This window comes from Pseudorca crassidens, chromosome 12 (assembly GCF_039906515.1).
Source record: "Pseudorca crassidens isolate mPseCra1 chromosome 12, mPseCra1.hap1, whole genome shotgun sequence".
Taxonomy (NCBI): domain Eukaryota; kingdom Metazoa; phylum Chordata; class Mammalia; order Artiodactyla; family Delphinidae; genus Pseudorca; species Pseudorca crassidens.
Window position 1 is genome coordinate 80545517 of NC_090307.1, and position 26822 is coordinate 80572338.

General features: G+C 48.7%; 1 protein-coding gene across 1 annotated transcript in view; it reads right to left on the bottom strand.

Moving 5' to 3' along the window:
* Nucleotides 1-26822, bottom strand: part of KSR2 (kinase suppressor of ras 2) — a 400467-nt gene that overhangs the window by 70763 nt on the left and 302882 nt on the right. The window contains exons 8-10 of the mRNA XM_067700755.1: nt 14566-14633; nt 11576-11748; nt 1859-2027 (exon numbers count right to left, since the gene is read on the bottom strand). Coding sequence (XP_067556856.1) covers nt 1859-2027; nt 11576-11748; nt 14566-14633 — 410 coding nt within the window. The remainder of the gene's footprint in view (nt 1-1858; nt 2028-11575; nt 11749-14565; nt 14634-26822) is intronic.

A 26822-nucleotide genomic window follows, 5' to 3' on the forward strand; every position in this document is an offset into this window, starting at 1 on the left:
CCCCTCCTTCCAGAGAAGTGGCAATGGCTCGGGGTGCTGGTGGGAACCCTCAGTCTACGGAAATGCTGGGCAATTGTTGCCTTGTTGACTCGGGGGCACTTACTGACTCCCGTTATGGTCCTTGCTGGCTGCCAGGTGAGTGGCCCTCACACCACAGGTATGAGGCTGCCTCGGGCTTGGACTTAACCAAAAAATTTCCATGATGCAAGTTTTAAAACACACTCTATCCCTTTGGACACAGCCCAGATCAAAGCAGTGTGGGCAGGTGACTTGATCAGCTTGTCCTCAGTGGGTGGTTGTATCTGGGCGTTGTCCAGATGTGGGGTTGGGTCTTCGTTCGTTTCCCAGATATTCTCTCACGGCTGGTTAGGCTTGCAGGTGTGACTTGTGGCTACAGACCTGGGATATTTTCCCCCTGCGTGAAGCTCGCTGGCTCAGGAGGAAATCAGCCCCTAGCCCAGCACTGTCTGGTGGAACTTTCTGCAATGGTGGGAAATGCTCTATACCTGTGCTGTCCAGTATGGCAGCCACTAACCACATGTGGCTTGCAAGCATTGAAACGTGGCTAGTGTGACTGAGGAATTAAAATTTTAATTATATTTAATTTTAATTCATTTAATTTTTTTTTAATTTACTTATTTTATTTATTTATTTTTGGCTGCACTGGGTCTTCGTTGCTGCGTGCGGTCTTTGGTGAGCGGGGACTTCTCTTCGTTGCAGTGCGCGGGCTTCTCATTGCGGTGGCTTCTCTTGTTGCGGAGCACAGGCTCTAGGCGCACAGGCTTCAGTAGTTGTGGCACGCAGGCTCAGTAGTTGTGGCTCACGGGCTCTAGAGCACAGGCTCAGTAGTTGTGGTGCACAGGCTTAGTTGCTCCGCGGCATGTGAGATCTCCCCGGACCAGGGCTCGAACCCGTGTCCCCTGCATTGGCAGGTGGATTCTTCACCACTGCGCCACCAGGGAAGCCCTAATTAGTTTAAATTTAAACAGCCATGCATGACTAGTGGGTACCATGTTGAACAACACAGACCTAGACTTTGCTCCCAACTGGCCAAGCCAGACCTCATCCCGCCAGCCTCTGTCTTGACGTCAGCTATGATGCTGCCAATATGGCTGAACTGGAAATGTCCTTGGGGCCCTAGAACGGCAAGTGGGCTGGGCCGGGCCCCGGAAGGGGTAGGAAGACTCTTAGGTCTGGCCTGCCTAGGAGCAGAGAGAGAGCCCTTTCTTAAGTCCGAGAAGCCAAATCATCACATGACGGCCTCTCCACCATCTCACAGCCCAGCACATAGTCTCAGGTCAGCAGCCGAGTGCCCTGGAGTTTGTGAGCTGGAAGACCCTCTGGGTCCTCTCGTCCACCTATATCCTTTCAGAGATGAGAAAACTGAAGTCAGAGGTCACAGGTCAGGGACATGAGAGAGCTGGATACGGAATATCGGACGCCAGCCCGCTCATTCAGAGCCCTGTCCTGATGTCTGGGGTAGGACTCAGAATGCAGCCCTGTTGCCAGTTTCAACTGATTTAGCTCATAAGACAACGGCCAGCTCCAGAGCCAATGGCTCCCCCTGTGACTCAGACTTAGGTGGAGACCCTGGGTTGCTGCTTCCCAAAAGACTGAGTCTCTAAGAATCCCTTTACCTCTCTGAGCCTCTGTTTCCTCATCTGTAAAATGGAGCTGATTGTACTTACGTTATGGCTACTCTAAAGATCAAATAAGGTAATATGTAGCAACTGCCCTGCATATGGTAAGACTCAATCCATATGCTCCCAGCTCATTGCCTTTACGCATGGACTAGTCCGGAAATGGCTCTGGCACGAACCCAGAGCTCCCCCCTGTAGCTTCCCAAGCATGGAGGTACCTGGCAGGTTGAGGTTCTTCTGCTGCCTTGTGCACTGCGGAGAAGGGTGTAGGGGAGAAGGCGGCGTGGCACTGGGAGGGAGCGGGGGCGCTGGCGAGGAGGGCGTGGAGGACGTTGTGGACGAGGGATTGCTGCTAGAGTCTGGCTGGTAAGGAACAGGGATATGGTCCTGCAGGAAGAAAGTAGGGCAGGGGGCAGGGGCCGACAGAGAGGCAGAGACACAGCAGTTAGAGTGGGTTGCACAGGAAGAGACCCCACCCTAGCATCCACAGCATCTCTTCCGTTTTCCTCAACCACCAGATCCTTCCAAAGTCCCCCCACCTGCTTCATCATCCCCACCAGGTTGCATCCAGCTGCGGATGGGACAGCTTCTGGGGTCAAATTCCTGCCCACTGCTTGGAGCCCGGACTGAAAGGTTACCACATAATGAAAGCTATGTAGGCGACAGTCACGCTCCCTGCGCCTCTTTGATTTTGGAAAGTCCCACGCAGAGGTGCCCAGAGTGTTCTTCCCATCCTAACGCCTCACATCCTGAGTGTTTATTAAAGAATCAACAGCCTGACAGCTCAAGAGAGAGTGTGAGAGCAAGCCTGCAGCAACTTCCCTCGCATCTCAGTTGGAACCAGCAATGCCTCTTCCGGCCCTTGAAACTGCTCTAAAGTCAAGAGGAAGATAGAATCCGTGTGTGCACCCTCAGAATGGCGCTGGTCAGGGATTTTGAAATGAGATCATCCTGGATTTGGGCGTGGGGGGCATTAAATCCAATGTCAAGTGTCCTTATAAGAAACAGAAAAGGAAAGACACACAGAGGAAAAGGCGATTTGATGACAGGGGTAGACAGGAGACTGATGCTTCTAGAAGCCAAGAAATGCCAAGGATTGCTGGAGCCACCGAAAGTAAGGAGAGAGGCATGGAATGGATTCTCCCTCAGAGTCTCCAGAAAGAACCAACCCTGCCGACACCTCGATCTCAGACTTCTGCACTCCAGACTGTGAGAGAACGTCTTTTGTCTTAGCTAATCAGTTTGTGGTAATTTGTCTTAGCTACCCAGCATCCCCAGCAAACTCTTACAAGCAGAAACCAGAGTGAGGCAAAGGCAGATTCAAAATCCCATGGCCACCTCTTCCCCCCGCATCCTGAACAAAATGCTTAACCTCGCCATTCCTCAGTTTTGCCCTCTGTAAAATGGGAATAACACTAGCAAACCTCAGCATCCCAGAAAAGGGGTTCCTGCCTCTCAAAGCCTGCAGAGATAAGAGCTCTCCGGGGAACCTTAATCTGTTCACTCACAGGACATGGATCACTTGGTCCCTGCATTACTCAGAGGCCCACCGTTCAGCTTGGCTCCAGGTGCCCAAGGATGGTTTTGTGTGATCTGGTTATTAGTCAACAGGTGTGCTTACCTGCCAAACTCCAGAGCTGGTGTGGCAAACACCAACCAGCATATGAGGGCGGGGAGTGTGGGGTGGGGAACGGACATTCCCCATCTGGATGCCCAGTGGCATCCCGTGCTCAACCGGTGCTGTGCACGTCCCCCTCCCAGAGTCCACCCCACTCCCACGCGGTCACACTGCCTCCATATCAGTGACTTCCCCTCTGGGAGCTGCAGTCTCTCCCTGTCCTTCATGTGGGCGAAGAACACTCACTGTGTGTGGATCTGTTGCGAAGTTTAACTAAGGTCATGTATGTACCTACGCCCTGAGCACTGCGCTGAGGCACTTTGCTATCAACAAACGGTAGCGATTATATTGATGACGGCGTTTACTCTTGCAATTAAGCTTTTTATTTGAGATAACTGCAGATTTGCATGTAGTTCCAGGAAATAATAGAGGGATCCCATGCATTCTTACTTAGTTTTTTCCAAGGATAACATCTTGAAGAACTATGGTACAATATCATGACCCGGACACTGAATCGATACAGTCAAGATACAGAACAGGTCCACCCCCAGAAGGGGCCCTCGTGTTGCCCTTTTCTAACCACACCCACTGCCCCCTCTCTCCTCACCACCCCTCCCTCCCATCTTTTATCCCTGGCACCGCTACCCTATTCTCCATTGCTATAATTTCATCATTTCAAGAATGTTCTATAAATTGAATCCTATAGTATGTAACCTTTTGGGATTGGCTTTTTCCACTCAGAACAGTTCTCTGGAGAGTCATCCAAGTTATTGCATGCATCGATGGACTGTTCCTTTTTATTGCTGAGTGGTATTTCATGGTGTGGATGTACCACAGTTTATTTGATCAACCGTCCATTGAAGGACAGCTAGGTTGTTATCCTCTGTGGCTCTTGTGGATCAAACTCCTACAAACATTCCTTGGACAAAGTACTCCTGATTCCAGGCAAGGTCATGCTTTGGTTCATTCCAGCCACCTTCCACGCAAGACCCCCTTGGAGGTAATTCTGATCTGATTTTAGTAGAAAGGCATCAGGAAGCCAGCCTTCTCATTCTATCCTAATTTATCTAATGGTAACTAAATTTTAATGGCAATGGACATGTTAGTATAAGGAATAATATGACAGTGACATGTAGGCTAAGATTTATGTGGTTGGGCTGTGAAGGCCCCATACAGCCCAATGGGGCACAGGAGGTTTTTAAAGGAAGTTAGGGACTGTTCGTGTCAGTAGAGGGACAAAGGGAAATGAAGGTCAGGCATCTATCCATCCTATCAACACTCTTCTTTGAACTTTTACTCACAGATTGGCAAATTTCAAGATGTTTCCATAGACGCTCTGCAAAAAGTCATTATATCAGTTAAAAAAAGTATAAAGGTTTGTACTAAAAACAGCATCCCGTTAGGAGGAACTGGCGTATAGACTGTGCTCCAACGACACAGCATGTTTGATGAAAACGTTGGTCCACGATGTACACATTCAGGCTTGACCTGGGCTTACGTCACTTCCTCTTCTCTCATCCCTACGATGACTGCCTTAGTTGCATCAAATGGTCGGTCCACAGTTCCCAACGCAAACCAGGCTATTTCACATCTCCAAGGCTTGGGACATGTTGTTATTTCTACTTGGAATATCTGCCCCGCCTTGTCCAGTCTGCCTGGAAGATGCCTATTCTTTCCTCAAAGCCCAGCTCAGACCGGCCCTCCTCTGAGAAGTTCCCCTGACCTCCCACTCCACCAGGTCAGCACATTGCTCGCTCCTGGTTCCAGCCCTCCTGGTACTAGCCCTGCCTGGTACTAGCTCGCTCCTGGTACTAGCGCTGCCTGGTACTAGCTCGCTCCTGGTTCCAGCCCTCCTGGTACTAGCCCTGCCTGGTGCTAGCTCACTTCTGGTACTAGCCCTGCCTGGTACTAGCTCACTCCTGGTACTAGCGCTGCCTGGTACTAGCTCGCTCCTGGTTCCAGCCCTCCTGGTACTAGCCCTGCCTGGTACTAGCTCACTTCTGGTACTAGCCCCGCCTGGTACTAGCTCACTTCTGGTACTAGCCCTGCCTGGTACTAGCTCACTTCTGGTACTAGCCCTGCCTGGTTCCAGCCCTCCTGGTACTAGCCGTGCCTGGTACTAGCTCGCTCCTGGTACTAGCGCTGCCTGGTACTAGCTCACTCCTGGTACTAGCCCTGCCTGGTACTAGCTCACTCCTGGTACTAGCCCTGCCTGGTGCTAGCTCACTTCTGGTACTAGCCCTGCCTGGTACTAGCTCGCTCCTGGTTCCAGCCCTCCTGGTACTAGCCCTGCCTGGTACTAGCTCACTTCTGGTACTAGCTCTGCCTGGTACTAGCTCACTCCTGGTTCCAGCCCTCCTGGTACTAGCCCTGCCTGGTACTAGCTCACTCCTGGTACTAGCCCTGCCTGGTACTAGCTCGCTCCTGGTACTAGCGCTGCCTGGTACTAGCTCGCTCCTGGTACTGGCCCCAGCTTCCGTTGATACTTCAACACAGTCACTTCTCGGCTTACTTATCTGTCTCATCCTCGAGGCTAGAAGCTCCCTATTCTCAGAACTTAGCAATATGCCAGGAACAGTGTGGTCCCTCGAAAAATGTGTGATAGAGGAAGGAACAAAGAAAGAAATGAAGAGAGGGAGGGAGAAGGAGAAGGAGAGAGGGAAGGAGGAAAAGGTTTATCTCCTCGTACGAGACAGTGTCTTATTCATCTTGGCATCTGCAGAACTTAGCACAGAAACAAAAACATAGGAGGTGGCTAATAAATGTGATATGAATCAATGAATGGAAAGGAAGGAGGGATGGAAGGAGAGATGAAGGGAGGGAGGGAAGCAGGAGCTGCTCTTATGAAGGAAACAGTTATGGCAGGAAGTCAGTCTTTCTCACGTCCGAGGCTCAGGGCTGATGTGAATCACCAGCATCGGCAAAGAGAAAGCTGCATGTGGTGCCCACGTTGCCCAGCAGAACTGCTGAACAGGATGGGAAATTCCTTCCTCGGGCCAGACCCAGACCTGTGCCCCAATGGGAGCAGCAGCTGGAGGTTGTCTTCCAGCAGAGGGAAACTCAAACTCTACCTGATCATGAAGGGCAGGACTAATGGCATAATTTCTCTTTCTGAGTGCAGTTTAGATGTGGAAACATCCTTCAGAGACCATCCAGTCCCACCCCTTTGTGCTACAGATGGGGACGCCGAGACACAGAGATGGGATGTGACTTGCTGGAGTCATACAGAGGGTTAGTGGCCCAGGTCCCCATCTCCAGCCCAGAAGCAGAAACAGAAGGTCGAACCAAGTAATAAGAAACTCGCATCTGACTCTGAGAATCAAACAGAAGCATGTTCACCTCCCAGGTTCCCCCTTCACCCAGCTGTGCACTGATTTGAACATGCCAATGATAGTAACTCTCTCTCCCGTGGTCTCCACCCTCCAACCCAACAGACTCTCCTAAACAGCCATCCTTGTCTTGTGACTGCCATAGCCCACTCCCAACTCAAGACCATAGGTCAGGGCGTCAGGACAGCTGGTCAGTGACCTATGGTGTGGAATAAACAGAGCAGGGCCAAGAGGAAGAACAGTGGAAAGCAGAGCAAAGGTGGAGCAGAGATGAGGTTCCCGGGAACAGAAGAGCCACGACAGGCCAGAAAACAAACGGGCTGAGGTTACAGGGAGTAGGAAGTCTACGGCCACAGAAGCAGTGATGGAGACAAAAGACGAGAGGAGAGGATGGGGAGACCGGTCAACAGCACCAGACCAGAGGGCACCCACAAATAGCTGAGCCACCGTCATGATGGGGGGCCAGAACAGTGACCCATGGTCTTGCTGAGGGTCCAAGCAGCTGGCCTGAGCACAAGCCTGTCCTCCATGTCCAGTTTCATGAGACCTAGCTCCTCAACTGTGATTCCCCTTTCTCTTCTTGCCCCGTGTCCATCCTTCCCATAGACAACTCCCTGTGCTGAGCTGGCCGAGGTGAGCCTGTTCCTTGCAACCAACTGTAAAGGAGAGCCAGCACGTAGCCACTTCATAGCCTGAGAAAACCATTATTCAAAAAGAGTCATGTACTACAATGTTCATTGCAGTTCTATTTACAATAGCCCAGAGATGGAAACAACCTAAGTGCCCATCATCGGATGAATGGATAAAGAAGATGTGGCACATATATACAATGGAATGTTACTCAGCCATAAAAAGAAACGAAATTGAGCTATTTGTAATGAGGTGGATAGACCTGGAGTCTGTCATACAGAGTGAAGTAAGTCAGAAAGAGAAAGACAAATACCGTATGCTAACACATATATATGGAATTTAAGAAAAAAAAATGTCATGAAGAACCTAGGGGTAAGACAGGAATAAAGACACAGACCTACTGGAGAACGGACTTGAGGATATGGGGAGGGGGAAGGGTAAGCTGGGACGAAGCGAGAGAGAGGCATGGACATATATACACTACCAAACGTAAAATAGATAGCTAGTGGGAAGCAGCCACATAGCACAGGGAGATCAGCTCGGTGATTTGTGACCACCTAGAGGGGTGGGATAGGGAGGGTGGGAGGGAGGGAGATGCAAGAGGGAAGAGATATGGGAACATATGTATATGTATAACTGATTCACGTTGTTATAAAGCAGAAACTAACACACCATTGTAAAGCAATTATACTCCAATAAAGATGTAAAAAAAAAAAAAAAAAGCTTCCCTGCAGTGGGCAGATCTTCGGCTCCGGACACCCCTGCAGGTGGGACCTTTGATGCCTTGGTGCGGAAGCACAAACACTGTAGACTGTTCCCCTCAGGAGCGGCAGATGCTGCTGCTGCTTCTCCTCCATCCTCCCCACCCTCCTCCTTCCTCTTCTTCCTTCTTCCTGTTCTTGCTTCTCCTCCCTCTTCCTCTTTCTCCTCTTCCCCCTCCTCCTCGTCTGTCTTCTTCATCACCAAGCTCTGCCATGGCCTGAGGATCCAGTGTTGGGACTAAACTCCTGACATATAACACACGGCATCAACTCCTCTCCACAACTCCAGTACCATCTACTATTATAATGCCCACTTTACAGAGGGGAAAGCAAAGGCGGAAGGATCTTGCTCTGGTCACAGAGCATATGAAGAAACTGAGTTTCAAGCCCAGACCTTCTGACTCCAAAATGCACACTCAAATCATTTTGCTGGGTGAACAAGCTGGGCTCTTATGAACCTGGACTGACAGAGCTAGACAAGAGAAGAGACAGAGAGCAATGAAAAGGAAATCTGCAGATCAAATTGGCTCAGAAATCTATTGCACTAACCACATCATCGCCTGACAGAAAGAATCTGCGTGAAGCCAGTGAGAAGAGAAAGAGGGGAAACAATAACCCAGCTCTCTGATAGCTCCTGTCCACCTTCATGTCAAAGCCACTTTCTAAATAGAGGTTAATTTATTTCTCTTATCAAATGCTCCTGCTGGCAGACAAGCAGAACAATGTCACAGTCACCGATCTGTCTGTCCCATCTGACACCAAGAGGCTCGTTGCATCTGTAAAGCCAGAGAGAAAGGTCTCGAGACGGCTCTGAGCCATTCGCCCCTCAAGAGGTCACAAAGGACAGGATGGTTATAGGTGTGCCCGGTTACTTCCCAGGAGCCTCACCATTCAAGCCCCTTAAGCACCCCAGCCCCAGCGGCGGGGAGACCTACATCTTTCACAAATAACAAAGGAAAAGCAGACTCAGCCGGACATTATTATTGGAAACCCAAGATTTAAGCTGATAAAAATAACTAGAATCTCCTGTGTGCTTGCCATGTGCCAGGAACCTCTCTTAAGTGCTTTATGTTGATTATTTCATTTCATCCCCACAATAACTCTCTGGGGTTCGTGCTCTGTTTGCTTACCGGGGACATTTTCAAAAACGGTCACAAATTCCTTGGATTCTTCCTATTGACAAGTGAGATCACGCCTCCTCCCCTTAATTCTGAGTAGGCTTGTGACTGCTTCCATCGGTAGAGTGCAGCAGAACTGACACTGCCAGCCCTTGGCTAGAGACAAGCCAAGACAATGCACGGGCTTTTATATTGCTAGGTTATAAAAAGCCTTTGCAGCTTCCACCTTGTTTGCTAGGACAGTTGCTGTTCGAGCCCTGAGGTGCCATGTAAGAAGCCTGACTGCCCTGAAGCAGCCATATTGTGAGGAAGCCCAAGCCACAAGGCAAGACCACGTGTAGTTGCCCCCGATGAGTCTCTGTTGAGCTCAGCCTTTGACTCATCCCAGCACCAGATATGTGAGTGAAGGAGCCTCTCGATCAGGGGTTGGCCAACTTTTTCTTGAAATGGCTAAACCATCCTGTGGTTTAGGCTCTGTGAGCCAAGCGGTCTTTGTTGTAACTACTCAATTCTGCCCTTGAAGCATGAAAGCAGCCATAGAAAATATGGGTGTGGCTTGTGCCAGTATAATTTATTTCCCAAAAACAGGCAGCGGGCTAGATTTGGCCTGTAAACCATAGTCTGCCAATCCCTGTTCTGGATGATTCCAGTCCCCAGCTGCGTGAGCTTTTCGCAGCTGGACATCATGAAGCAGAGACAAACCATCCCCACTGTACCCCTTTCCCAATCCCTGACCCTGATCCCCATGAGCATAATTAAAGAGCTGTTGGCGTCCATCACTAAGTTTGAGGTCGTTTGTTTATACAGCAGTGGGTAACTGGAACACGCCCATTTTACACACAGGAAAGCTGAGGCTCAGCGAGAGGTTCAGTTACTTGCCCGGAGTCTCAGAGTGAGTAAGTGGAGGCCCCAAGACTGGCTGCCAGGTCTGCCTGACTTCAGGGGCCAAGCTGCATCATCAAGTCCTGAGACAATGCCACAAGGAGACAGATGGTGAATGACTGAGATCCAGTAGTAAGAACGGTGGGTGACAGCATGAGAGAGAAAGGACATATGGGCTTTGTTGGGGAGGTCTGGAAAGGGAGGTCGGAGATGGAGGAAGGGACCAAATTGTGCATGGCCTTGCAGGCTGCAGTGAGGAGTATGATTTGTTTCCTCCACGCAACAGAAAGTCACGGGATGGTTTTTAAGCAGAGGGTGGTGTGATTCAAATTACATTCATTAAGAATCACTCTGTCGTGGGGAGGGGGAAGGGGAGGCTGGGACGAAGTGAGAGTGGCATGGACATATATACACTACCAAATGTCAAATAGATAGCTGGTGGGAAGCAGCTGCATAGCACAGGGAGATCAGCTCGGTGCTTTGTGACCACCTGTGGGGGGCGGGGATTAGGGAGGATGGGAGGGCAATGCAAGAGGGAGGAGATATGGGGATATATGTATATGTATAGCTGATTCACTTTGTTATAAAGCAGAAACTAACACACCATTGTAAAGCAATTATACTCCAATAAAGATGTTAAAAAAAAAGTAAGAAAAAAAAAAAGAATCATTCTGGCTGCTGTGTGGAGAGTGGATCGGGGAGGGAGAAAGGCCCTCTCCAGCCTTATGCAGAGAAGGGAGAGTATGCCTTGCCGGCGAGAGGTCACACGGCCACCATGACACTCATCTGGGTCCTGAACACAGGCTGGTGACTTCCCACACGCTTGGATTGACCCGCATTTTATCCACCTTCCAGACAGTGCACGGAGGCACCGTAGGGCTTGAGAAATCACCTGTTGGCTTATGTTACCTTCGCTCCTTCCGTGAGGTTGGAAGTGTCCCTGGGATCGCTTTGGTGCTCTTCCACCAACAGACCAAACAAAGGACATGGAAATCACACTGGAAGTTTCCAGGCCACATTGGCAAGAAAGAGGCACAGAGAAGCCCGCTGCTGACCACCGTCTGAGGACCAGCCTGAAGCCGACCAGGCTAGCTAGGGCTCGGAGCCTGTGGTCCCCACACAGATCCATCCACCCGGTCTCCAGCAGGAGCTCAGAAACAGACTCTTGTCCCTTGGTGGCTGGATTCAACAGATGCGTGAGAAAGCACAGAACCACCTGCGAAGCTCATCCTGGCAAACGATGAAACATCTCAGAGGAAAGAGGGCGGAGTCTGCACCACGAAGGACCCCCTCTCAGGCTCTCCTCCCATCCCTACTGTGCCCCCGTCAACACGCTCCTTCGTTCTCATTGCCAGGTGCCCTCTCTCTAAATTGGGTAGATTTCTGGCACACTCACTCTGCACTGATGGCTGGATGCCCCCCAGACATTTCTAGACACAAACCACACAGAATGAGGAGAGCCTAGGTGGGCTGGGAAGTAAGGGCAGTGCTCCCAGATCAATCTGCCGAGTCCTGTTCAAGAACCTTCCTCCCTCCTGCCCCTTGTCTGGCAGCGGCAGCCCCAGCATGCCCCTTCCCAACAGAACTCCAGTCTCACCTTGTTGATTTTGTTGGTTTTAGGGAGCGTCTGGCTGATGTGCAGGTCCGAATACCGGGGTGGCTTTCGTAGAGGGTTGTTGATGTCACACGGAACGGACTCTGTCCGGACTAACCTTGCTGGATCCGTAGGGGTAAAAACAGTGATGTGGGAATTTAAGTACCGCTTTTGCTCTGTACTGTCACGTCAGGAGAGCAGAGCTCTGACCCCACCTCAAAGGCCCACCCCCAAGACTGGAAGGGAATTCCCTAAAAATGATAGTCACTGTGTTATGTCATGATACTGGGACACTTTTCCCACTATCTGTGTTCTCTGTGGTTTCTAAAATGTTTGTGTTGTCGATATATGGCTTTTGACGATGAAAAATTATTACAATGAAACTGAAGCTATCGGAGTTTTTTTCTCCAATACCACAATTGTTTCACATTGGCGTTCATTTCAGAATTAAACCTCCTTTGAAAGACAAGCGGCTCCTGATTTCTCAGGGGCTGTCATCAGTCAACAAGCTCATTGTGGCCATCTGTCCCTCCCGCATCTAAGCTGGGTGTGAGGATCATCTTGGGCCACCTGTGGGATTTCTCAGGCCCGAGCAGTCTGTAGCAGGTCAAAATACATCTGTGCTAAACAAGGTCACCATGGATCCCTGAAGGAAAGTCTCAGCTTCCCAGCTTCCCCTTTGCATCATCCCTAAAGGCACAAAGCTGGGCACACAGGCGATGCTAAATAAATGTGTCCTGATCCAAACCACATCACCTGAGCCCCTCTCCCTGTTACTTACTATTTACAGGGACCACTGGGAGGGGCAGAGCAAGAAGCTTGCATTCAAATGTGATGCCTGGTAATGTTACTTGTTAGCTGTTTTTTATTGTGGGGCTGGGGGTGTTCGTGGAAAAGTTAAAGCTTTGGACTGACCCAGGGGTTTAATTTCTCTCTTAAGCCTGGGCTCCCATCACCATGGAAACCAACTATATTTTCAACTTCCTACCAAAGGGGGGTGGGTAGAACAAGAAGCTGGTGGACCTCTGGCAAGTTCCGTTTGCTTCGTGTGTACAGGGGCCTGCCGCCTTTGAGTAAAGGGGGCATCCTGAAGGTGGGTGGGAGGGAGCCCTTCTTCCGATGTCAATGTCTGAGAGTGGGTCGCTTCCCAGCAGGCTGGTCCTGGTCTCCATGCGGGAGTCGGGCTCCAGCAGAGACCACAGTGGAGGGGAGTCCGGTGGGAGGCGATTTCCTCGACAAGGTTGACCCAAGACAAGGGCTCAGGAGTGGTGAGAATTCAGGTTTAAAATAGCCTCACGGCGTGTATACAGTTGTTCAAGGAACAGATGGTTCTTAATTAAGGATATGAGGTGGGAAGGGGCAAGAGAAAGGAGCTGAAGACTTTTCCTTCTCTTGCAATCTTCTCTCCTCGTGGAGGAAAGCGATGCAAAGATCATCGAAAACCGATGGCCCGTTGGCTCTGGAAGACGTGCCAGCACTTTTTGACAGCAATCTACCTCCTTCTTTAAGTTTCCCTTGGGTTCATTCAAGACCAGGGTAGAGTCCCCTGAGCCTACACTGACCCGAGGCCGGAAGGGCTGGGAGGGGTGGCGGAGGACGAGGATTAGCGAGTTGTATTCCCCAAAGTTGGCACTAGGCCTCCATCCAACCTATAGGTGGGGGGTGGCAGGGAGGACGCCAGCAAGAATTTTAACAATCTTAACAAGTTGTTAACATTTAAAAGTAAGTATACGGCACACGAAACTATTGGGGCTTTTCTTTGAAACATGAGAAACGGTACGATGCAGGTCCACACTGCTGGAGTGGCCATCCTCTCTGGACGGCGCCTGGCTCTCTCTCCACTTTGCACGGCCCCGCCTGGCCAGCGGCTCTCATTTAGGGTACGTGGCAGGCATCTGAGTTTGCAGCTTCTCCTCTAGAGCAGTGCTTCTTTAAAGCGTAGAGAAGTTGCCAGTAGAAGCTGTTTAAAATGCACGATCTGGAGTGAGGCCAGAAGTTGTGCATTTCTAACAAGCTCCCGGGCGATTCCCGTGTTGCCGCTGGCCCACATACCACCACTGCAAGAGCAAGCGTCTGCACTAGTGACGTCCAGTAGAACTTTCTGCAATGATGAATGTGTTCTGTATCTGTACTCTCCAGTATGGAGCCCCTGAAATGTGGCTGGTGTGACAGAGTAACTACGTTTTAATTTTTATTTCATTGTAATACATCTAAATTTAAATAGCCAGATATGGCTGGTAGCTACTGTATTGAACAGCACAGGCCTACAGGATCCTCCGGTGGATGAAGTGCAGTGTGGATAATGGAGTCTGGGAATAACTACCCCACAGGCCAAGAACTGGGGGAACTATTTTGAAAGCTGGAATGCGAGGCCTCCAACTGAATCCCTAGCAGACAGGGAAAAGCCTTTCCTTCTCATTAAACTGGTCTTGCTCTTGCCTGGTAGGAGGCTGGTAGTGGCTTCCCAGAGGTAGCAGCTGGCTCCCTGCCTAGACAGGTTGGCCCAGACACTCCCGGGGCCCCAGGAGATGGAATACAGATGGCCCAAACCAACAGGCCCGAGCAAGCCCCCTCCCTATGCCTACTTCTGCAGGGCCAAATGACCGAGTCTGAAGAGCACATAACAGAAAAACACTCAGCTAGGACTCTTTTCAAGTGGGAAGGGAAAGGAATGGGATTGGGGGAAAGAGAGGAGAGTAAAAATTAGGAAAGAGGACACGAATGAGACAAAAAGACTTAGGGAGGGGTCGATGAATCTGGGGGCTAAAGGATCAGAGAGACCAGAATGGGGACAAAGAATAGGGAGAACAGGCATGGGAGGTGGATTAAAGAGACAGACGTCGGGAGGAAGGGTGTCAGAGGGAAAGAAATGAGACAGGCAAGGATCAAGGGTCAAGGGGTATCCAGAGGTGAGCTGGATGGGACCGCTATCTCAGAAGGCCTGCAGGTGCCCCCCCGCCCCAACCCCAGGGCAGAAAGTGTTAAATACTTACCTCCTCGCTGGATGATCAGGAGATGACAGGGTGGGGCTTCTTTGGTGCATTTGTTGTGGCACTTTAACCTGAGAGAGAGAAAGAGCGAGAAGGATGGATGGACGGATAGATGGATGAATGGATGGATGTTTAGATGGACTGGTGGATGGATGGATGGGTGGATGGATGGGTAGATGGATGGGTGGGTGGATGTATGGTTGGGTAGATGGATGGGTGGATGGGACACACCAATGGTTCAGAAAGTTCTGGGCACTGTGGATACCAAGACATGAGACGAGATAGGGCAGCTACTGCAAAGGCATACCCTTGGAACCTAGGAACTTAACTCTGGAGAGAGTTTGCTGCCATCCCACACTCACGGGTCAGTCCTGGGTCGTCCAAGAGTTGGTAGCAACTGTCTCACCAACAGTGCCCACTTGGACTTCATGCTTTGAAAGACATTGTTATCTATCAGTCTATGTTCATCATCATCATCGTCATCCTTCAGTCCTAATAATCATCACCAACTTACTCGAAGACTCATTTGCCAGGCACTGCACTAACATTCTATAGACGCTATATCATTAGATCTTTATAACACCGTCATGAAATAGGTATTATTATTCTTCCCATTTTACAGATGGAAAAACTGAGATTAACTGACTTGTCCTGGCAGAAACCCTGGGTCAGTGGTGCCAGAGGTGGCATCATTTTTTCTTAAAGGCTCATGCTATAGGAGACAGCCAACCAAGGCTTCCAATTAGGATGAGATCAGTAACAGGTATTAAGTTTTAGAGGTATTAAGTTTAAGAGTTTAGAGTCAAAATGTCTTCCTTTGAGACAAATCCAAGATGTCACCTTGCTCGTCCCCATACCGTTGTCAGACTTCAAAAGGGTACTGTGACCTTGCTCTATCCTTTTCTTTTGGAATTTTACATCTGCAGGGTGGATACACACTGCAGCAGGTGCTGTCAGTGCTCCATGCATATCCTTTTGGATTTCCTTACTATTTCTGTGTGCACCAGCTTAACTTCCAATGGCCAACATCTTTGCCAGAAGGCTACCCTCAGCCTGCTTAGGGGTTTATTATCAAAGTACTCTACACAGAGAAGTGGGACCTTTAGATGTGTCCTCCACTCTCTTCCCCTCTAGGGATTTGACAGATATCTTTAATGGAATGGTTTGGACGCCCAGACATGGACTTGACATTGACTCAGTTAGTCTAGTTCAGTGGTTCTCAAAGTGGAGTCTCCAGACTAGCAGCAGAAGCACCAGGTGAGAACTTTCCAGAAATGCAACTTCCAGGGCTCCAGCCCAGATGTGATGGATCAGAGACTCTGGAGCTGAGATGCAGTGGCCTGCTTTACCAAGCCCTCCAGATGCGTCTGACGGTAGGTGCTGAGGCATGAGAACCACTGGTCTAGTTGATGGCTTTGGAATGTCTGTGCACATTTCCCCAATTTTCCTTGTGTTCAGTCTTTTATGGCCCTAACAGGGCCCTGAATTCCTCTATGATATGGAAAACTTAGATCTGGGGCTCCCAGGGGTGCAGGGGGGAAGCCAGGAGGGATGTGGGCAGCATGAAACAATCGCATAGTGAGAACGTTAGTCCATCTCAATTCTCCTTCACGCTGACTGCACCAGGGGGGTTTCTTGTGCTAAGACGTCTTTACGTCTCTCTGCCACGTGCTAACCCCAGATCTGGACAGGCAGCAGTATTCACAGGGAATTGAATAAATTTATTTTTCCACTTGGATGTCTATTTATTTCTGGTCCCCTTATTTTAATGGCAAGTGATGTTGATTCTCCATTCATGATTATAAGATCCATCTTCACCTGTAAATAAATTTGCTTTAAGTGAAAAAGGCTACAAATGGTCCATGAATAAATGTAGGGATGCTATATGAACAGGACAAAATCAAGACAGGGTGGTGAGTGAATGGCTGAGTTAGGCTGGGAAAAGTTGGCTGAGACAATGTGGAATCTTCAAAAAAGAGGTGACAGCTCTTGGCACCCGAAGTCTAAGAGGGCTGGAAACATTAGGAGGTACCCTTGGTCACAAACGTCATGAAGACCATGTGACTCTGAAAAAAACAAGAGCTAACACTTATGCAGTGCTTCCAATGTACCAGGCAATGCTCTCAGTGCTTTACACGATTTACTTAATCCTTGTAACAGCCCTAAAAAGGAGGAACTTTTGTTATCCCCATTTTACAGAATAAGAAACTGAGGCTCAGCAAATTTGGATAACTTGCCCAAGGTCGACTAGTCAGTAAGAGGTCCCAAGTCCAGCTCTAGCTCTGTTAGATGCCTCCAAAGCCTCCATTCTTCTTGCTTTACATCTTGGGGGTGGAGGTGAGTAAAGGGGAAGGTTCCTGTGGTCTATAAGCAGCTGAGTCAAAATGTCCCTTTTTTTGAGCCTGTCACCTTGCTCTTCCCCCTACAGTTGCCTGACTTCACAAGGCAATAAAAATCCCACGTTACTGCAAACTGGCTTTGTCTTTTTCTTTTCTAAGGCCCCCAGACTCAGACCTATAGAGAAGGGAAGACCTGCTGAGTGTGAAATTAGCCTTTAATTCATTCTACATACACTTAAACTGGGTCTACTGGACCCCAGGTCCTGGGGACACAATGATCACCCAGATGAAGCCACTATGTTTATGGGGAGGGTTAATAAACACATAAACAAGTATCAGATAATCGCCTGTGTGGTAAGATGGTGAACAAAATAATACAGGGAAATGGGATGGAGATTGACAGGAGTGGGAGGGGGAAGGGCTCCAGTGGCACAAAGGTTGGGGGGCAAAATCAAGCCTCGTGGGTTCAGGGGTCAGAAGTTAAAGGCTGATGAGGCTGAAGTGAAGAGAACCAGAGTGGAGGGAAGACTTGAGGAAGGGGAGGTGGGCAGGACCCCGGGGCCCCAGCAAGGAGTCTGTATTTGATTCTACAAACACCGGGAAGCCTCTGGAGGAATTGGATGACTGTGACTCGGTCAGACGGACGTTTGGGAAGCCCTGGTTGGGGAGACTGCTGACGCCAAGTGATAGCTGAACCAAGAAGCGTGTGCACTCTTTCCTGCTTGAACTAGCTCAATTCCGCCAGGAAGCTTCCAGAAAGAGACTGCTCCTTTCTGCCAGCCCCACCTAGGAGTCTCCTTGAACAATCCCAGCTGGAAGCTGACGAGCAGTGTGAAGCAGCCCGTTCCCAATTGTGGGCAGCACCGCAGAGTGAGGGCAAGCAGCTGAACGTCACCTTCGGACCACATCCGTATCAGGACAAGGCAGCCGAGACCACCAGTGACCTCAGCCGTCTCCTGCCTCCCCCTGGCCTTTTCCTCTCTGTCTCTCACAGTAAGGGAGCAGCCCTCCTGCACTCTGGCTGAAGGGTGGGCGATGGAACTCTCATCCTCCCAGCCAGGGCTTCAGAGGGCAGTGCCAGGCTCTGGAGCACAGCCACTGCCCTTGCAGACACCCCAACAGAGCGCTCTCCGATGCCCGGACACAAACTTGGCACAGAGGTTCACATGTCTAGAACTAGAACTGGAACCCACACATCCAGGACCTGCTGATCCAGCCAGCAGGATTAGCTTAGAGCTGAAGTCACCCAGACCCTGGAGGGGAGGCGGTACAGGGACTGAGGCCAGACTTGTGTGTGTCCCACTTACAAAGAATCATTTTTCCAGCAGGAAACACGCATGATTCCACCCCAGTTAGACTTTTCCTTTTCACTGCCCATGAAAGAAAAGAGCTACTAGCACGCAATTTATCGGTAAACCACCTGCTTCAGAATCAGATTCCCAAGGCATACCCTCTCGGGTTCCGACTCAGGAAGTGCTGGGAATGTGAGTTTTCAGCAAGTGCACGCCACGGCTCAAGGACCACAGTAGAAGAAGGATACATTCTACTTCCCAGATGAGAGGTGTCTGGATGCCTAAACCTTCCAGAAGGCAGGCTCCTCCCCGCTCCACACCCCCACCAAAAAATAAATAAATAAAAGGAAGTGGTATCAGGATAATATACAGAAGAAATCTGAGTTCAAAGCCTGACACCACTTCCTGGCTGTGACAAGCTGGGGAAGTCACTGACTCACTCTGAGCCTCAGTTTCCTCATCTGTAAAGTGGGGACAACCTAAATGTCTATCGACAGGCGAATGGATAAAGAAGATGTGGCACATATATACAATGGAATATTACTCAGCCATAAAAAAGTAACGAAACTGAGTTATTTGTAGTGAGGTGGATGGACCTAGAGTCTGTCATACAGAGTGAAGTAAGTCAGAAAGAGAAAAAGAAATACCGTATGCTAACACATATAATATATGGAATCTAGAAAAATGGTACTGATGAACCTAGTGGTAGGGCAGGAATAAAGATGCAGACGTTGAGAATGGACTTGAGGTCACGGGGGGGAAGGGGAGGCTGGGACGTAGTGAGAGAGTGGCATGCACATACATACACTACCAAATGTAAAACGGATGGCTGGTGGGAAGCTGCTGCATAGCGTGAGAGATCAGCTCGGTGCTTTGTGACGACCTGGAGGGGTGGGATAGGGAGGGTGGGAGGGAGACACAAGAGGGAGGGGATATGGGGATATATGTGTGCATATAGCTGATTCACTTTGTTGTATGGCAGAAAGTAACACAACATTGTGAACCAATAAAGAGGTATAAAAAAAAAAGTGGGGGGCTTCCCTGGTGGTGCAGTGGTTGAGAGTCCGCCTGCTGATGCAGGGGACGCGGGTTCGTGCCCCGGTCCGGGAGGATCCCACATGCCACGGAGCGGCTGGGCCCGTGGGCCATGGCCACTGGGCCTGTGCGTCCGGAGCCTGTGCTCCACAGCGGGAGAGGCCACGGCAGTGGGAGGCCCGTGTACCGCAAAAAAAAAAAAAAAAGTGGGGACAATCATAGCATCTGTCTCATAGGGTGGCAGAGGAGATTAGTGATACGACAGAAGTAAGGTGCCCAGGACAAGCACTTGAAGTTGCAGGTACTCTGCAACTTCATGCTGGTGCATGATACATGCTGAACAGATATTGGAGAGGTGGAGGGAGAGAGGAGGAGAGAAAGAAAAAGGAAGGCAAGCCCAGCAGCAGGGAAAGCCCTTCGAATGTCCCTCGTGTGGGGCCCTTAATAGTCTCCATCAATTTTTTAAAACGATTTCTATTTCTTATAAATTGTATCCCTTGCAGAGTGTGAAGTGCAAACACGTCCCCTTCAGCATTCCCTTCCTTCTGCCCTCCTTCCTCCCCGACGGGGAGGTGGGGGACAGGGGTCTGACCACAGGCAAACTGGACTTCCATGGATCTTGCCCGGGAACCGCGGGGACAAACGGCCCCTTTTATGAGCAGCTCTGCCATTTTCTTAATGGATTCGTCCTGGCCCCCCAGCAGCCCCATGGAGCAGACGCAAGCCCGGAGACCGGTGTGAGGCTGGAATCAAGAAGGGTGGCCTTCCTGGAGGAGGGGCCCCCAAGACTCTTGCTGGTGAACACAGTCACATTCATTTCAACTGGTTCATGGGGGATTCTAACCAGTTTATGAAAAGTTTGCTCCAAGCAGCCCAAATCCCTGGTCCTTTCTCTCATCTCACACCAGCTCACGTTGCAACCCACCTGAGAAGGCACCGCCTTTCCTTCCGGAGTGCAAATGGGATGTTTTAAAAACCTGGCCCCCGATATCCAATTGAGGAAACGTTAAGCAAACACCAATTTGGGGCCAGGCGCTCTTACATAACCCTGTACAACTCTGAAGAACAATCCCGTGAGCAATGGATAATGCTGCACCCATGCCCGTTTTAAAGTCAAAAAGACTGAGGCTCAGGAAGCAGCCCAATCATACAGATAGTAAATGGCAGAGTCAGGATAACCATTCATTCACGCACGCAAAAAACATCATCACCTTCCTCCTCATGTCAGGTGCTGTGAGAGGCACTGGGGGTGTATAATAAAATAAGACAAGAATTCTTTCTTTAACAATCTTTCTTAGAATCATCTAGAAAGGAGTTTACTACCTAGATGGGTATATAAAGCCATCTCTTGTCCTTTCAAACATGAACATCTTTCCACTCGTCCCATCACCTCGAAGTTGCCTCCTAATAAGAACATACATATTGATAATTACCTTAAATGTAAATGGATTAAATGCTCCAACCAAAAGACATAGACTGGCTGAATGGATACAAAAACAAGACCCGTATATATGCTGTCTACAAGAGACCCACTTCAGACCTAGGGACACATACAGACTGAAAGTGAGGGGATGGAAAAACATATTCCATGCAAATGGAAATCGAAAAACAGCTGGAGTAGCAATTCTCATATCAGACAAAATAGACTTTAAAATAAAGACTATTAGAAGAGACAAAGAAGGACACTACATAATGATCAAGGGATCGATCCAAGAAGAAGATATAACAATTGTAAATATTTATGCACCCAACATAGGAGCACATCAATACATAAGGCAAATACTAACAGCCATAAAAGGGGAAATCGAAAGTAACACATTCATAGTAGGGGACTTTTAACACCTCACTTTCACCAATGGACAGATCATCCAAAATGAAAATAAATACGGAAACACAAGCTTTAAATGACACATTAAACAAGATGGACTTAATTAATACTTATAGGACATTCCATCCAAAAACAACAGAATACACTTTCTTCTCAAGTGGTCATGGAACATTCTCCAGAATAGATCATATCTTGGGTCACAAACCAAGCCTTGGTAAATTTAGGAAAATTGAAATCATATCAAGTATCTTTTCCAACCACAATGCTATGAGACTAGATATCAATTACAGGAAAAAAATCTGTAAAAAATACAAACACATGGAGGCTAAACAATACACTACTTAATAACCAAGAGGTCACTGAAGAAATCAAAGAGGAAATCAAAAAATACCTAGAAACAAATGACAATGAAAACATGATGACCCAAAACCTATGGATGCAGCAAAAGCAGTTCTAAGAGGGAAGTTTATAGCAATACAATCCTACCTTAAGAAATAAGAAACATCTCAAATAAACAATCTAACCTTACACCTAAAGCAATTAGAGAAAGAAGAACAAAAAAACCCCAAATTTAGCAGAAGGAAAGAAATCATAAAGATCAGATCAGAAATAAATGAAAAAGAAATGAAGGAAACAATAGCAAAGAGCAATAAAACTAAAAGCTTGTTCTTTGAGAAGATAAACAAAATTGATAAACGATTAGCCAGACTCATAAAGACAAAAAGGGAGAAGACTCAGATCAATAGAATTAGAAATGATAAAGGAGAAGTAACAACTGACACTGCAGAAATACAAAAGATCATGAGAGATTACTACAAGCAACTGTATGCCAATAAAATGGACAACCTGGAAGAAATGGACAAATTCTTAGAAAGGCACAACCTGCCGAGACTGAACCAGGGAGAAATAGAAAATATGAACAGACCAATCACAAGCACTGAAATTGAAACTGTGGTTAAAAATCTTCCAACAAGCAAAAGCCCAGGACCGGATGGCTTCAGAGGTGAATTCTATCAAACATTTAGAGAAGAGCTAACACCTATCCTTCTCAAACTCTTCCAAAATATAGCAGAGGGAGGAACACTCCCAAACTCATTCTACGAGGCCACCATCACCCTGATACCAAAACCAGACAAAGACGTCACAAAGAAAGAAAACTACAGGCCAATATCACTGATGAACATAGATGCAAAAATCCTCAACAAAATACTAGCAAACAGAATCCAACAGCACATGAAAAGGATCATACATCATGACCAAGTGGGGTTTATCCCAGGAATGCAAGGATTCTTCAATATATGCAAATCAATCAATGTGATACACCACATTAACAAATTGAAAAATAAAAATCATATTAAAAAATTGCCTCCTAGAAATGATCCCATTTGGATTGGAACCAGGTTTCCAGAGTCTTGGGTTCGGAAGAACCACTTTCCCTCCAGAGGCTTCTTTTGAGATGTATTCCACCAGCTAGTATTTCCTGAGTACTTGCTATGTGTCAGGCATGGTGCTCGTCCTGGATGTATAAACAGTGAACAAAGCAGACACAGCCCTACCCTCAAATAGTTTAAAGTCTGGTCGGAGAGACACGCAGGTAAATAGACAAACACAATGTAGTATATTATATGGAATGATCGTGAAGGGCGGGGTATGGTACTTGGAACTGAGGGGAGTCAGGGAGGGCTTCCTGGAGAAAGTGATAACTGAGCTGAGCCTGGGGAGCTAGCAGAGTTGTGCAAGGAAGATCTAGGCTAAAGCACTAGGGTGCAAAGAATCCTCAGTGGGTGGGCACGTCTCCTGCTGATGGCTCAGAGAAGCTGGAGCTCCAGGCATAAGGAGGGAAGTGGTGAGGAGGGAGGAAGGAGAGGTAAACAAGGATAGTGCAGGGTCTCCTCGGGAGACTGCATTTTATCCTGAGAGCCAGGGGGAAGTAAGGAAGGGTTTTAAACAGGGAGGTGAAGGCTGGATAAGCATCTTGGAAAGACCCCCCTCTGGCAGCAGATACAATCACAGGGCAGCAAGTTCCCCTCTCAGGTTATCCTTCCCGCTCCCTGCCTCTGTGCGCCTTTTCCCACAACACTGCATTAAGTGCTCCTTAAGCCTTCTTGCAAAATCACTAAACAAAATCATTACCCCCTTCGCAGTGGGCTTGTCTGAATGAGTGCCCCAACCGAGCAGTTTTGATGCCCCTGGGGTCTCTCAGTTGAGCCCGTGCTTCTAGAAATGTCTCCATATGCCCTCAGTGAAGAATCTCAAAAAACACCCCTTCCCTCACTGCCGACAGCTCAGTGGGGTTGAGCTCTTTGGCCTACAACTGGGTTAGAAAGAAAAAGGCAACAGCAGAAATGAGTAAGGGAGATGGGGAGTATTAACATAGAAATAAGACTGAACGCTCCAGCAACATAATGAAAAATAATCAGGAAAACCCCGGCACAGGTCTCTCCACAAGAGGATACTGTAAGGAAGCTGTAGATGTATTACCTGTTGGTGATGCCTTCCCTGACCCCCTCAGCTTCCCCGAGAGAGGAGAGCATGACCACAGGGTCCGCTGGGTTCCCAGCACCTGGGGGTGTTCATCACAGAGACCCATTTGTCATCTTTCAATTAAAGAAGGGATGATGGGAGAGGGTAGCAGGCGGGGGAGGAAAAGACTGACAGCTCTGGTCCAGGGTCAGGTTGAGACCAGATGCTCGTCTTCCGTTCTGCTTGTCTGGTTCAAGGAGAAGCAGAGTGGGGGCTGGCAACTGTGTGGCTGGTCCTTTGCCCATGCAAAGTGGTTAAGGCTCTGGGACCTTGAATCAGAGGGACCAGTGGGTTTGAGGAGTGGATCCACCCGCTGTGAGACTCTGGGCCAACTATTTACTCCTGAAGGCCTCTGTTTTCTCATCTGTAAAATGGGGATAATAATAGGCCCTACCTTCCCTGGTTGTTGTAAGAATTAAATGAGCTTGTGCATGTAAAGTACTTAGCAAAATGTCTGGCCCTCAGTAAGCCCTCAATACATGGGATCAGCATCACCATCATCCTCATATCCAATCCCCACCTCAGCCTCAAGAGAATTATAATCCTCCCTCACGTACCACTGTAACTGGACCCAACTATAATAGATAAAAACGTATATAAGGGACCATTAATTCCCATGACGATTACTGCAAAAACTGAAGTGTTTCTATTAATGGAAAAATAAGTCTGGGCTTCAAGCTGGTGATCTCTGAGATGCATGCTCATAATTGTATCCTGCCAATATCCTGCCCGTTGCACAAATTCCTGAAGCCTCCAGGAACTTCGCGGCAGCTGCAACACCAGCTCGTCATTTCCCCCGCTTTTCAAGAGCTGGGAAAATTAGGGCACCCAGTGGCTCAAACCAACCATGGCTTACTTCACGCTTTTATCTCCTTGTCACCTGTGGCTGAAGTCATTTTGCAAACACAGGACAATTTCAGATAAAACATTGTATTTTGATGTAAGGACACGGGCTAGAAGGACACACAGGGCAAGAAGGGAACCAAAGAGTATGTGAAATCCAAGTGAATGTCAATAGTGCCAAGGTTGAGAAACCCTGATATAAACCCTTTAACATGTTTCCCAAGAAGTTGGCTGGTTCTGAAAATCCCCAAAGAAAAATGGAGAACAAGAACTACAGAAAAGTAGGAAATGGGCTAACTTCTCCAGAACTTTGACCTTGCTTAAACCCATAGAGGTGATTTGGTGAGTCTGTTTCTTTTCATACTTTGTATTAATAGAGAATCCACTTCTGCAATGAAATAAGTGCTGAACAACTTAAAGATTCTGATTTGAAGGAATCCCCAAATCACTAAGGTGACTGGGGCACTCACATGTCTTATCACATCAAATGCACTTACTAGCCTCATTTTACATCAGAGAGGTTTAGAAACTCTCCCAGAGTCACACAGCTAGGAAGTGGCAGAGCCAGGACCTGCTCTCTCTAGCTCCAGCGTCTGGATCTTGCTGTTGCTTTACTGTCCTAAGTTGAGTTCCCTAGAAGCAGATCCTGAGGCGGGTGATTTATGGAGGCAGTTCTCCAGGCTGTTCCTCAGCAGGATAGGAAATGGGGGAGAAGCTAAGCAAGGATGTGGCTGCAGGCGACTACAGTCTCAGCCTGATCCCACAGGGGACTCTGGAGTGTGAACTGTACCATAGAGTCTGTCTGCCTTGAGGCGAGGAAGCTGGCCTTTTGCACACTGGCACCAGTTAGGCCCTGGCTCTGAGCCACGCGGGGGAGGAGCTGCAATCCCCCAATGCAAGCCTCCAGAGAAGGTCTCAGGTGTCAGCGTCAGCGTCCCTAAGTGAGGTCACTGGCACTGTGAGCAGGACATCGAGACACACGTGGGTGAGCCAGGGCTGCGCTCAGCAGCCACTGATTTTATCACCTTGTCTTCAAAACACTCCTGTGAGTGCTCTGCGGTCCTAGAGGAAAACGAGTCTTAAACACATGCAAGGTATTCTGATACCCAAACCCTTCCCGTCTCAGGCCCTGAGAGCAGGTGACTCAGAGAACATCAGACTCCGGGCTTCTGCCCTCCACTCCACCACCCAGAGGAAAGGCCATCCTGACACCACATTCTCCTCCCCGCACCAGGCCTCATCCTGGCTGGCAAGCTGGCCCAGCGTGACGAGAGCTCCAGAGCCCAAGCCTGCTTCCGCCGGACTGCGGCTGGATGCGTGGTGAGCGGTGCCCCCCTGCAGCCTGGAGCCTCAACAAGCATCAGCAGGAGGCCCAGCAGTAAGGCCAGTGCCACGGCTGCACAGCACAGACAGTCTCCTCTCGACCCCGGGCCCCGCCTGCAAAACATGCTCAAACCCTTCTTAGCCCTGATCCAAGCCTTTGCCCGTGCTATTTCCTCAGCCCAGAACACCCATGCGTATGTGCAAATAGGAATTATCTGAGAGTTTGGGTAAAATGCAGATTTCTAAGCCCTATCCGTAGAGTCTGGGCTACTTCTCCATTGGTGGTTTTGGATGTCCCCTCCCTTCTACTCTCCAGCCTGTGCAGGAAACAAAACAAAACAAAAAACCACCTTGGTTCAAACTCTTATCTTCTAGAACACAAGCCACCCAAATCACCACTGCTGCCAGTTTTCCTGCCAGAGATGCAGATAGAGGTGGAGAGGTTTCCAAGGAGACAGACCTCGGCTCTGCAGAAAGGTCCTTCTGTAGAAGGACTCTGAGAAGGGGGAAGGATGCAGATAAGGCATGACTGAACCGGGGAAACGCATCAGCATCTCACTGCAAAAGCAAACTTCAGCCAGCTGAATCCTCAGCTATCAGACAGTAGTAGATTGTGCTGACAGCCGACCACTTAGAACTAAACTCCATTCCGTGCTCATGAACCTATTAGATGAAAATGCCTCATTTTAGATAACTGCAAATTGCTTTCTGAGCATAATTTCCTATTAGTTCATTAATCTCTCTATTCAGAATGCCGACAAGACAGCTGATGATAATTCTGGAGGAAGTGGGCATTGAACCAAAGCAGGAGGCAAAGGGTTAGATATTTGGAAGTATCCTGGCTTCCGGGGTGGAGGGGTACCCCAAAATTAATTCATAACGCTAATTATAGTATTAGCTTTCATTTATTAAGCTCTTATAATGGGTCAGGTACCAGGCTAAGCATTTTCCCTTATTTATCTCAGTTGTTTTTTTTTTTAAACAATCTAGTAAGGTAGATATTATTTTCTTCTTTCTATAGAGGAAGAAATTGAGCCTCAGAAGTGATTACACAGTTAGTGGCAGAGTCAGGATTCA